This window comes from Scyliorhinus torazame, chromosome 21 (genome assembly GCF_047496885.1).
Source record: "Scyliorhinus torazame isolate Kashiwa2021f chromosome 21, sScyTor2.1, whole genome shotgun sequence".
NCBI classification, from domain to species: Eukaryota; Metazoa; Chordata; class Chondrichthyes; order Carcharhiniformes; family Scyliorhinidae; genus Scyliorhinus; species Scyliorhinus torazame.
In genome coordinates this window covers 11,259,272-11,271,584 of record NC_092727.1, presented here as the reverse complement: position 1 = coordinate 11,271,584, position 12,313 = coordinate 11,259,272, and the positions used below count along the sequence as shown (strand labels likewise).

Below are 12,313 nucleotides of genomic sequence, written 5' to 3'. Positions count from 1 at the left end.
TGTGCTACCCACTGTGCTACCGTGCTGCCCTTCTTGAACTGCTGCAGCCTGCCCTGAAGGTGTTCAATCCATTATTGAATGGGCAGCTGGGCATGAGGGTGAACAGGTCTTGAAGGGTTTCATAACCTCAACTGACACTAACACCACTTCTGTTTTCAGGAAAGATTCTTGGATCCGCAGTGGGAATCCTCGATGATATTTCTCCTCACTAGAGAAGGAATATTGCAACACATTGTCATGGACCAACCACTGATATCAAACTAATACAGTTTATCACACTCCTGACTCCTCTTTATTCTACACGTGAAAAGGGGTATGTCGAAATTTACATTCTTGATTGGCTGGAGTTTGATAATAATTCAGTTTGGCTGAGAGCGAGTCCTATCTTCAATACATCATCTCTGAGTGAGATAAAAACAAACACTGGGCAATCTTAGTTGTGGTTGGCCTAAGCGAACATTAATTCATGATTTCAAATCTGTTACTTGAAAAAACTGCCCCAGACAACCAGTCCATAATAATTCAAATAACAAAATTTTCCAATACTAATTTCAGTAATTACATTCAAAGTATAACATAAGCTCTTTACATCCTGTTATATTGGGATGTTATCTCTTGTTGGCATGTTGCTGGTGGAGGATTTTGATTCTCCAAGTTAATGTTCCAAAGTGAATGAGAGAAAGGTGCCCAAGCCTGTTGTTTACTGGTGAGAATTGCTTTTGCTTTCCAGGTACTAACCCAAATCTGACTGGTCCATCGGTCCGCCAGATACCCAAGTTCACTGACCCTAAACCAATTTTTGGCAGTCATGGAGTAGTAGTTACATGGAAATGTCTAGCCATGAGGATGGACTTATTTTACATCACGCTATTGACTCTCAGTGCTGGCAGGACAGGTGGTATCAACAGCAAAGAGGCATAAAGCCCCTTAGTGTCCTCAATGATCAAATTTCATTCTTCGCCATTCTTTTTCCAATCCATAATGACACATGAGTTAGATGCACTTCTTTGATAAAGAAGAGCATGTAGAGTTTGTCATTGACAAGAGAAGCTATCTCTGTACACTTTCAGGGTGGAGCTTCGAAATGTGGCACGATTACATCCTTTGGGTACATTCTTCAGCAGTGGAGGATTTTGATGAAAGCTTTTCGGAACTCCACGTTAAAAGTTGTGTAAATGATTGGGTTCACAGCACTATTGACATATCCCAGCCAGGTGACAGCACTGTACATTGCTGGCGAGATCAAGCATTTTGTGCAGTGCATATTGAGGATATGAGTGATGAAGAATGGCAACCAACATATAACAAAGACACCTGTAAAATAAAAAGAGAAGCTGAGCTTAGTATTTAACATTGATGGCAAAATACATTTAAAATCTGGTGACACCTTTAGAGGAAACTTTCATTACACTCAACAATTCTAATGCCCTCCTCGTTGGTCTTGCATTCTTGAGCTCAGCCAAAACTCTAATGCCCATTTTCTGAGGTGCACCAAGTTCTGTTTAACCATCACCACCGCGTTTCCCTGACTTGCATTGCTTCCTGGTCTACCAATGACTCAGATACAATGCCCGGGATTCTTACCCCAGGCGGGATTGAAAATCTGGAGAAGCCAAAAGGCCATTGACTTTGGGCAAGGATTTCCGATCCCGCTGTGTGCACGATCGGAATAACCCGGCCAGAGTTTTCATTCTTGTGTTCAAATTCATCCAATGCCTCACCCCTCGCTAACTCTGTAACCGCCACCAGCGCCGCAGCATACTGGGAGCTCTTTGTTGCCCTGATTCTATCCTCTTGTGCATCCCCAGTTTCCTGATCGCCCTCAGCATAGCATCACGGTTTGAAGCTCTAGAATTTTACCTTTAAACCTCTCCATCGCTCGCTTTTCCTAAAGATGCTTCTCCCTCGTAAGATGCCAAATGCACCCAAAGTTATTAAATTTTAAAAGGATTTTAGAAATATCATGTATAATGCTATACATTTAAATCAATGAAATGAAATTAAAAATGCTTATTGTCACAAGTAGGCTTCAAATGAAGCTACTGTGAAAAGCCCCTAGTCGCCACATTCCGGCACCTGTTTGGGGAGGCTGGTACGGGAATTGAACCGTGCTGCTGGCCTGCCTTGGTCTGCGTTAAAAGCCAGCGATTTAGCCCAGTGTGCTAAACCAGCCCATCAGATCGAGCACACAGGGACAGGTAACTGAAAGAGTTGGTCGAAGGATGGATAGATCAAGAGGGAGGAAAAGAAGAATCCTTTTGGGTAAGCTGAAGAATCGCGGATCACGTGGACAATTAAAAAGGGGAGCACACATCCGAAAGACTTGGAGAAGAGAGAATAGATCTAATAGCTGCCTCAGGCAATCACTGATAATATTCAGTCCCATAGAATTCCTACAGTGCAGAAGGAGGCCATTCAGCCCATCAAATCTGCACCGACCCTCTGAAATAACACTCCACCTAGACCAACTCAGCCTGCCCTATCCCCGTAACCCCACCTAACCTGCAGATTGTTGGACACAAAGGGCAATTATGCACGGCCAATCCACCTAACCTGCACATCTTTGGACAGTGGGAGGAAACCGTAGCACTGGGCGGAAACCCACGCAGACATGGGAAGAAAGTGGAAACTCCACACAGTCACCGAGGTCGGAATTGAACCCGGGATCCTGGAGCTATGAGGCAGCAGTGCTAATGACTGTGCCGCCTCAGTATACATGTGATTATAAGGGGTGGGATTCTCCCATTCGGCGGCAGAGTCTCCACGCCGTCGGAAACGCCATCGCGTTTCACGACGGCGTGAACGGGCCGCTGGGAGTGCCGATTCTGGCCCCTACAGGGGGCCAGCAGAGCGCTGGAGCGGTTCACGCCGCTCCAGCCTCCCATCCCGGCGCGAACTGTGCATCACGCCAACCCACGCATGCACGGTGACCTCTGTCAACGTGCCGGCTCCGACAAGGACTTCAGGGGCCGCGCGTAAGAAAATAGGCCCGGGGAGCAAGAGGCCGGACCGCCGACCGGTGGGCCCCGATCGTGGGCTCGGCCCCATCAGAGGCCCCCCCCGGGGTCGGAGCCCCCCCTCCCTCCCCCACACAGGCCGCCCCCCCCACACTGCGCGCAGAGTTCCCGCCGGCTGCGACCAGGTGTGGATGGCACCAGCGGGTCTCTACCTTGTTAGAGCGGCCGCTCGGCCCATCCGGGCCGGAGAATTGGCGACTCGGCCACATATAGGGCCCGCGACCGGCGCCGCGCCAAACGTGCCGATTCTCCGTGGCGCCTGTGTCAGGGCGGCGTGGTGTGGTTGCTGGGATTCTCTGGCCCGGCGCGTGGCTGGGAGAACCCCACCCATGGTACCTGGAAAGGTAAATAGTATCATCAATTTTTAAAAAATTTCATGGTGAGAGGCATGGATAGAGTGGATAGCCAGACACTTTGCCCCAGGGCGGAAACGGCTGTCAGGAGGGGGCATAATTTTAGGGTGATTGGAGGAAGCTATAGGGGAGATGTCAGAGGTCGGTTCTTCACACAGAGAGTGGTGGGTGCATGGAATGCACTGCCAGCGGAGTTGGTGGAGTCAGAGTCATTCGGGACATTTAAGCGACTCTTGGGCAGGCACGTGGGCAGCAGTAAATTGGAGGGGTGCAGGTTAGGTTGATCTTAGATTAGGATAAATGGTCGGCACAACATTGTGGGCCGAAGGGCCTGTACTGTGCTGTACTGTTCCATGTTCTATGTTCTATGGGATGTGGGCTTTGCTGGTTAGGTCAGCATTTGTTGCCCATCCTTAATTGCCCTTCAGAAGGTGGTGGGTGAGCTACCTTCTCGAGCCGCTGTAGTCCATGTGGTATAGGTAAAATTACTGTGCTACTAGGGGAGGGAATTCCAGATTCTTGATCCAGTGACAGTGAAGGAACAGCGGTATATTTACAAGTCAGGATGGTGAGTGACTTGGAGGAGAAGATCGAGGTGGTGGTGTTCCCATGTATCTGCTGCCCTTGTCCTTCTAGATTATAGTAGTTGTGGGTTTGGAAGGTGCTGCCTAAGGAGCCTTGGTGAGTTCCTGCAGTGCAGCTTGTAGATGATACACACGGCTGACACTGTGCGCCAGTGGTGGAGGGAGTGAATGTTTGTGGAAGGGTTGCCAATCAAGCAGCTGCTTTGTCCTGGATCGTAACAAGCTTCTTGAGTATTGCTAGAGCTGCACTCATCTAGGCAAGTGGAGAGTATTCCATCACACACCTGCCTCATGCCTTGAAGGGGGTGGACAGGCTTTGTGGAGTCAGGAGGTGAATTACTCGCCGCACGATTCCTAGCCTCCAACCTGCTTTTGTGACCACAGCATTTATATGGCTGGTCCATATACCCTCATTATGCAGCTACCCAATTTTTAAACATTCTCTCAGGGGGCATGGGTGTTGCTGGGAGGGCCAGCATTTGTTACTTACCTCCAATTGTTGCAGTCAGTTCTGTGACAGTTCAGTACAACTTGAGTAGCTTGCTAGGGCCATTTCAACGAGCAGGTAAGTGTCTGGGGGACCTCAGTAAGCTCATTAGGTTTTTATGACAATCAGCGATTGTTTCACAGTCACTGTTACTGAGACTAACCTTCAATTCCAGATTTATTCAAATCCCACCAGCTGCCTTGGTGGGAGTTGAACCCACGATGAGGGCATTAGCCTGGGCCACTGGATTACAAGTCTAGTGACATCCACGACACCACTGTCTCTCACACAAATAGACAGGGAAGTCTTACATAGCAAGACCTGAATTTAGCCGTGATCTTTAACAGGAGAGCCTTGGTGATTGTTGGTAGGAGCTTTGGTTAGGATTAAAAGCAAGTGCTTTCTAAAATTCAGGCATGATTTTCAGTATAAAACTCTTTTTTTAGCCAAATGAGTCAGCCTGCTTATTTGATATTTATGTAGAGGAGGCTCAGAATTTTCTCTCTCTTCTGATGAATATTATAATTGTATTGATTTTGTGCCTCTAAACATGTCAGAAACATGGAATAAATTGTAATGCAAATTATTTAATATCTGCGGTCCTTTCCTGTACAGACAATGTGAAGCTGCTCATTCAATGTTTATTATGTGGCTGAATGAATGGGATCTCTTTATAGTCATGAATAAACTTCATTTATATTTGATCACATCTGACTGCCACCTGAGTCTAATTGAACTGGAGAGGTTGCAGAGAAAATAAGGACATAAACACAGTGCACAGTACACATCAGAATCATTGGCATGTAATGGAATGTTACAGTGCCAAAATCTCCTGTGTGACAGTTAACCCACTGAACCAATTGTTTAGCCTTAGCTTCTAAAAGAAAGACCTCTTGAGTAATAGAGACCTTACACATCATCAGGATGTAGCAAATTCTTCTTGACCATTGGAGTACTTTTGAAGTGTAGTCGTGGTTGGGCCAGCATTTATTGCCCAACCCTAGTTGCCCTTCAGGTGGTGATTCCAAGTTGCCTTCTTGAACCGCTGCAATCCTTGTGTTGCAGGTGCATCCACTGTGCTGTTAGGGAGGGAGTCCCAGGATTTTGCCCCAGCGAGAGTGAAAGAACGATGGTATATCTCCAAGCCAGGGTGGTGAGTGAATTGGAGGGGAATCTCCAGGTGGTGGTGTTCCCAGGTATCTGCTGCTCATGACCTTCTAGATGATAGTGGTCATGGTTTGGAAGGTGCTCCGTAAGGAACCAAGTGCATCTTGTATATAATACACACAGCTGCCACTGTTCGTAAGTAAGGCAAACAGTGAAATATATGACTGGTTAATTTGTTTTAGCGACAATGGTTGGGAGAAACGTATTGACCAGGAAACAGTGAGAGCTCTATGATGCAAATCTCAGTATGTAGAACTTAGCTGATATGTATAGAGAGGGTTGAGGGGTGACTAAATAATAATCTTTATTAGCGTCACAAGTAGGCTTACATTAAGACTGCAATTAAGTTGCTGTGAAAATCCCCTAATCACTACACTCTGGTGCCTGTTCGGATACACTGAGTGACAATTCAGAATGTTCAATTCATCTAATTAGCATGTCTTTAAGTACTTGTGGAGGAAACCAGAGCACCTGGAGGAAACCCACGTAGCCATGGGGAGAACATGCAGACTCCAAGCGGGAATCGAACCATGGACTCTTGTGCTGTGAAGAAACAAAGCCAACCACTGTGTATTATGAAAGGGTTTGACATTGTAGACATACTTTGCACTTATTAGGGAGAATAAAACTAAGAGTAGTAAATTTCAAATTGTGAGAATGGATGTTATTTTAAATATGTACATTTTTGGGGAATTGCGTGTGTAAATGATTTGATTAACCCAGGGAAAGGTTAATAGTTTAATTGTGACAACAAGTTTGGGGGAATTGAGATGTAAAAGGGATATAGGTGTCAAATGCATTTGTAATAAGAGGCTATAGTGAAGTGGATTTATCAACGAATAGGTTAGGTTTAGAAATTTGCATTAGGAGATAGATAGAGACTTGGCTTTTCGGCTGTTAAATAGGGACTTGGCTTTTCAGCTGTTACATTTCAAAGGGGAATAAGAGACTTTTACAATTTACAAAAATTTTCATAAACAAGCAAAGGAAGATTGTGTAATTTTATTTGACCTGAAAGTGGGGAGAATAAAAAACATGAAAGATTTTTATATTTTTGAAATGTTGAGTTTAAAGAGGTGCTGATAACCATGGAATTGAAGATTAAAGGGAAAAAAGGATATTTAAGGGGGGATGTTGAGCTGAGTTTTTGTTGGCTGTGTGGGGAAGGCATCCTGGGAACAGGTCTGTGCTGAGTGAAAGTGCTAGATGAAACAGACTGGAAGGAGGTTTGAGTAGTATGGAACATTACTTGTATTACAGTATAGACTATTTGGGATGAATGGCCTATTTCTGTGTTATTTCTATGTAATTCTATGCAAATACGTGTTCTTGCTATAACTGACTTAGCGTAAACATTTATAATAATAATAATCTTTATTGTCACAAGTAGGCTTACATTAATACTGCAATGAAGTTACTGTGAAAATCCCCTAGTCACCACATTCTGGCACCTGTTCGGGTACACAGAAGGAGAATTCAGAATGTCCAAACTTCCTAACAGCATGTCTTTCGGGAAGTGGGAGGAAACCGGAGCACCCGGAGGAAACCCACGCAGACACGGGGAGAACATGCAGACTTCACACAGACAGTGACCCTGTTGTGTTCTGCTTCTTCATGTAGCATAAGCTGCTTCCTTGATGTAGACTCTAGGTTTAGACTTGGAGATAGGTTTAACACATTTATTGAACAGTTAGCAATTCTCCTACTTGAGTTCGACTCTCCTACTATTCTTGCTATAGTAACTCAGTCTAACTAACCAGTCTGCTCTAATCCATGGGGTGGGTGTAATGCTTCCGATCTGCCCGTGTCGTCTGTGGAAAGGAGAAAGAGCATGTGTGCCCTGTCCTTTTATATGGGTTGCCCCCTTACGGTAGTGTCACCTCTGGGTGTCTTGACTGCCCATTGGTCGTGTCCTATTCTATGTGTTCATTAGCTGTATGTCTGCATGTCATGATGCCTCTGGTGCTCCCTCTAGTGTTTACTTAGTCTTAGTGTATGTGCATTAGCCCCTTGTGTATTTACAGTGATGCACATCACCACAGACCCGAGCCGGGAATCGAACCTGGGACCCTGGAGCTGTGAAGCAACAGTGCTAACCACTGTGCTACCGTGCTGCCTAGACTACGATCACTCATTTTAGATCACTTCACTAGCTGTAAAGGTAATTTCCTAATTTCCCTATCAACTTTCTTCATTATTTGAACACCACATTCATCCTTTAAGCTCCTTATCCCTAGCAGATGCTTAGAGCTGAGATCTATCACTGAAGCAATATTGCGAGCCCCATGCTACATTTTGTGATAAGATAATTTGGTCACCAAGTAATGGGACTTCCTTTTTATCACAGTTACAGAAACTGTTAGTTTTAAACTCGTCCATATAATTTGCAATATTATTTCGGGAAAAAACCTCCTTTAACTCTACTTCAGCATATTCTTTAGCGCAAACTCTGATAAGCAAACCCTCCATGTAACACCCCAACTGTTTAATTTTATACATTTACCACATTATGGCATTTCTGATTAGGATTGGCAATGTGGTCCCAAATTATGAGCGCCTTATATGATGTGGGCGCTGAGCTTAGACTAGGCAGTACTAACCGAGGACAATGGCCAGCATCTGAGTTGCCTTTTTCTCCTTTTGTTGAGACAGCTTCCTTTTGCTCAAGCTCTTCAGTGAAGTTCTCGTTTTCCCATTTGGCAGCGACTGGATTTCGAAAGCTTTGGGTTCTTTGGCAATGTCTTTCGGGTGTCCGTTCTTCTCACCTTTGACCGGGCTTCCCCCAGGTGAGGGCATGCTGGTGCTGGCGCCTTGGTTGGAGGGTGCTGGCACAGTCAACTGGCGGTTGACCGCTGCCATTTTGTGCTTGGGCTTCGCTGGCGGGGGGCTGGCCGATGACATCATCTCCATCTCCAAATCGACCTGGTGGTTGACAGCTTCCTGGACCAGGATCAAATATCCCAAAACAAAACCAGATAAATATGCAATGTGCATGTTAGGCTTCTGAATATCAATGCCAGCAAGAATGGACCCTGTGAGGACATTGAATAGTAAATTTACACCAAGATAATACATCAGTTGTTTTAAAATTGGCAACATGAGTTACTTCAAGGTTATACCACCTTTCAGTTAGATAATGGCTGCCCTATAACTCAGCTGCAAATCCCTTGATACTCCACCTAATAAAAATCTCAGTCGAGAAATCTCTAATGGCTCCAACATCCACAGCCTTTTGGCGTTTCAGATTTGAGAGTTTCGGATTTCTACGAACACTTAATTGAGAAAGTACTTTTTACGTTCCCCTCCTAAAGGGCCTACTTCTAATTTTAAGCCATGATGTGGAGATGCCGGCGTTGGACAGGGATGGGCACAGTAAGAAGTCTTCTAACACCAGGTTAAAGTCCAACAGGTTTGTTTGGAATCACTAGCTTATGGAGCGCAGCTCCGTCATCACTCACCTGATGAAGGAGCTGAGCTCCGAAAGCTAGTGATTCCAAACAAACCTGTTGGACTTTAACCTGGTGTTGTAAGGCTTCTTACTCTAATTTTCAGCGAATGTCACCGTATTCTTGATCCACCCATCGAAAGAAATTCCCCTTGGACGTCCTATTGAATTGTTTTCACATTTTGAACACGTCATTCAGATCATCCCTCAATCTTCTATATTCAAGGCAATACAAGCTGAGCCTCTGCAACCTTTTCTTCCAACTTGATCCTCTAAGACCCGGTGTCAATCCGGTGAATCTGCACTGCATCCTCTGGCTGACCTTTACCCCTTCCCAGAGGGTAGGACTCCCAACTTAGCGGCATTGTCCAGGAGTCCTTGGACTCATATTCGTCCTTCACGGGAACTGCCTCTAGCAACCAGGGGCAATTTAAAGTAGAATGTAGGTTTGTGCTCGCACTGTTTCTCCACACACTCGTGCTGCCTCCCAGTTGTAGGAAGCTCCCACAGCCCTCCGCTAGGTTTTGAAGAAATACACCAAGTTTGCAAATGTCACAACATCAGATGTCACATGATCAGACACTACATGACTAAAGCCTCCTGGAACAGTTGCAACTTCACCTGAACTCCAACTTCAGAGTTGGTAACCCTATCTGGGATGCAGAACCCAGAGCAGATGGCAAGACTCCAAATGTGGTTTGATTAAAGCTCTGTACAACTAAAGTATCAATTGAAAAGCAACTCTTTTATTTCTGCAGTTTCATGCTGAACATTTTATCTTTTTATCTCCTCACCTAAATCCAGTTACTAGGCCTCTTTGGCTCAGGTCGCTGTACCTCTCCAGTACCTCACCCAAATGGTAATCTTTCATGTGTGATCCTGGGCAGTAAATGTTTGTAAGCTATTCAACTGCGGGGGCCTTTATGCAAATACGATGTTGGTGCCATCCACAGCTACCTCCCAGCAGGAACCGCTGGATAGTGATTGAGGTACAAGGGATAGAAAATATTTGGAGAGACTTTTGGAGGAAGCTCTGGAGCAGGGTGAAGTCTGATCTGTCTGATACTAAGTCCACAAATCTCTCACGGTAGGATAGTTATTTTAAAAAAAGGAGTAATAATATTTACTGTTTAATATTTATAGCGGAGCAGTCTTGTCTGGGGACAAGGAAGAAGCTGAAACTGAAACATGCCAGGTAAACCATCATTTTGAAGACATCTAGCCAGAGTCTGAAGGGGTTCTAACAAGAGTCAAACCTGTTTTGTAAAGCACGTATTACTCTATGCCATGCTGGTTTTAAGGTAGATCGAGAGCTGTGTGTTTCTTTTTTTGTTGTTTAATGGGAAATTGAGTGGTGATGTTTAAGGGCTGTACATTTAAGTAAGCTGTACTTTTCAGGTGTGTAGTTAAAGAGGTTAATGTTGTATTCATAATAAAGTTTTGTTTTAAAACTATGGATTCCCTATTTCTTTATGCAATCACTCCTGGAGGGAATCATTTCTTCCCAGTCTTACATATAAACTAAAATATAAGGGTTTTGATCCTGTATCTTAGGCATTGTTGGTATCTGGTGTGCGAATGTAATACCCCACAATTGATGCCAAGACATAACTAGTCAGGCAACGTCACTCCAGAGAGTACACAAACAGCAGAACTGAAGGGAAATGCTACATTGAACAATGTTGCTTGCAACTAAAACATGACATTGTAGATGTCTAATCAGTTGTGAGCAACAACACAGGAGATTGGTTAATAAGGCGCTAAATAGAGGAACAAAGGAACAACTAGGGCGCCAGGACAGTGGGCAGATGTTCAAACTGGTTAGTGGTAAATTTAAGACTTCAGGAACCTTAGCCCATACAAACTGTGATTAGCACTTGGAAGGGAGTTTTGGGTTAAATACTGGGAGCAAAACACCTCACTGCCTCATGTGATACTTCGCCGTGGCGACTGTATGTTATTTTGGATGGATGAATTAGCTAAGGGAGATGGAATATTTTATCAGTGGTTCTTCCTGCAGCCCTATGAGGGGACTTTAATGTTCTAATATCGAACGGTGTTAAAGAACATTTGAGCCACTCTTCAAATCCAATTCTCCCGGGACTTTCTTCGGATTTGCTATTCCTTAAGAAGGACAGAATGTAATCTGTCCAGCAGTGAGTTGTACACAAAACACTCATGTTCAGGATCTGAAAAAAAAGAATACTTTCGTGGGGATGAGAGGTTTCAGTTATCTGGAGAGACTGGTGAACCTGGGACTGTTCTCCTCTGAGCAGAGAAAGTCAAGGGACAATTTAATGTAGATGTTCAAAAGTCGCATGTGCTTTAGATAGGGTAAAACCTTAAGACCATAAGACGTAGGAGCAGAATTAGGCCATTTGGCCCATCGAGTCTGCTCCGCCATTCAATCATGCTGATATTTTCTCATCCCCATTCTCCTGCCTTCTCCCCATAACCACTGATCCTGTTGTTAATCAAGAACCTATCTATCTCTGTCTGAAAGACACTCAGTGATTTGGCCTCCACAGCCTTCTGTGGCAAAGTGTTCCACAGATTCACCACCATCTGGCTGAAGAAATTCCTCCTCATTTCTGTTTTTCCACTGGCGGAGGGGTGGGGTAACCAGAGGACACAGATTTTAAGACAATTGGCAAAAGAACAAGAAAGGAGATAGGGGAGGGAGGGGGTGGGGAGTGTGTGTGTGTGTGTGTGGGGGGGGGGGTAACGTGCTGTGGCAGATGGCTATGATCATAGGATCATAGAATTTACAGTGCAGAAGGAGGCCATCCGGCCCATCGAGTCTGCACCGGCCCTTGGAAAGAGCACCATACCTAAGCCTATACCTCCACCCTAACCCTACAGTTCCACCCTATCCCCGTAACCCCATAGAACAGAGAACATTACAGCGCAGTACAGGCCCTTCGGCCCTCGATGTTGCGCCGACCTGTGAAACCACTCTAAAGCCCATCTACACTATTCCCTTATCGTCCATATGTCTATTCAATGACCGTTTGAATGCCCTTAATGTTGGCGAGTCCACTACTGTTGCAGGCAGGGCATTCCACGCGCTTACTTTTTTTTTGGACACAAAAGGCAATTTACCATAGCCAATCCACCTAACCTGCACATCATTGGACTGTGGGAGGAAACCAGAGCACCCGGAGGAAACCCACGCAGAAACGGGGAGAACGTGCAGACTCCGCGCAGACAGTGACCCAAGCTGGGAATCGAACCTGTGACCCTGGAGCTGTGAAGCAACT

General features: G+C 45.1%; 1 protein-coding gene across 1 annotated transcript in view; it reads right to left on the bottom strand.

Annotated features, from left to right (window-relative positions):
- Positions 1-264: 264 nt before the first annotated feature.
- LOC140398162 (D(2) dopamine receptor B-like) overlaps positions 265-12,313 on the bottom strand; it is a 161,453-nt gene continuing 149,404 nt past the window's right edge. The window contains exons 7-8 of the mRNA XM_072486500.1: positions 8,209-8,548; positions 265-1,314 (exon numbers count right to left, since the gene is read on the bottom strand). Coding sequence (XP_072342601.1) covers positions 1,118-1,314; positions 8,209-8,548 — 537 coding nt within the window. The 3' untranslated portion in view covers positions 265-1,117. The remainder of the gene's footprint in view (positions 1,315-8,208; positions 8,549-12,313) is intronic.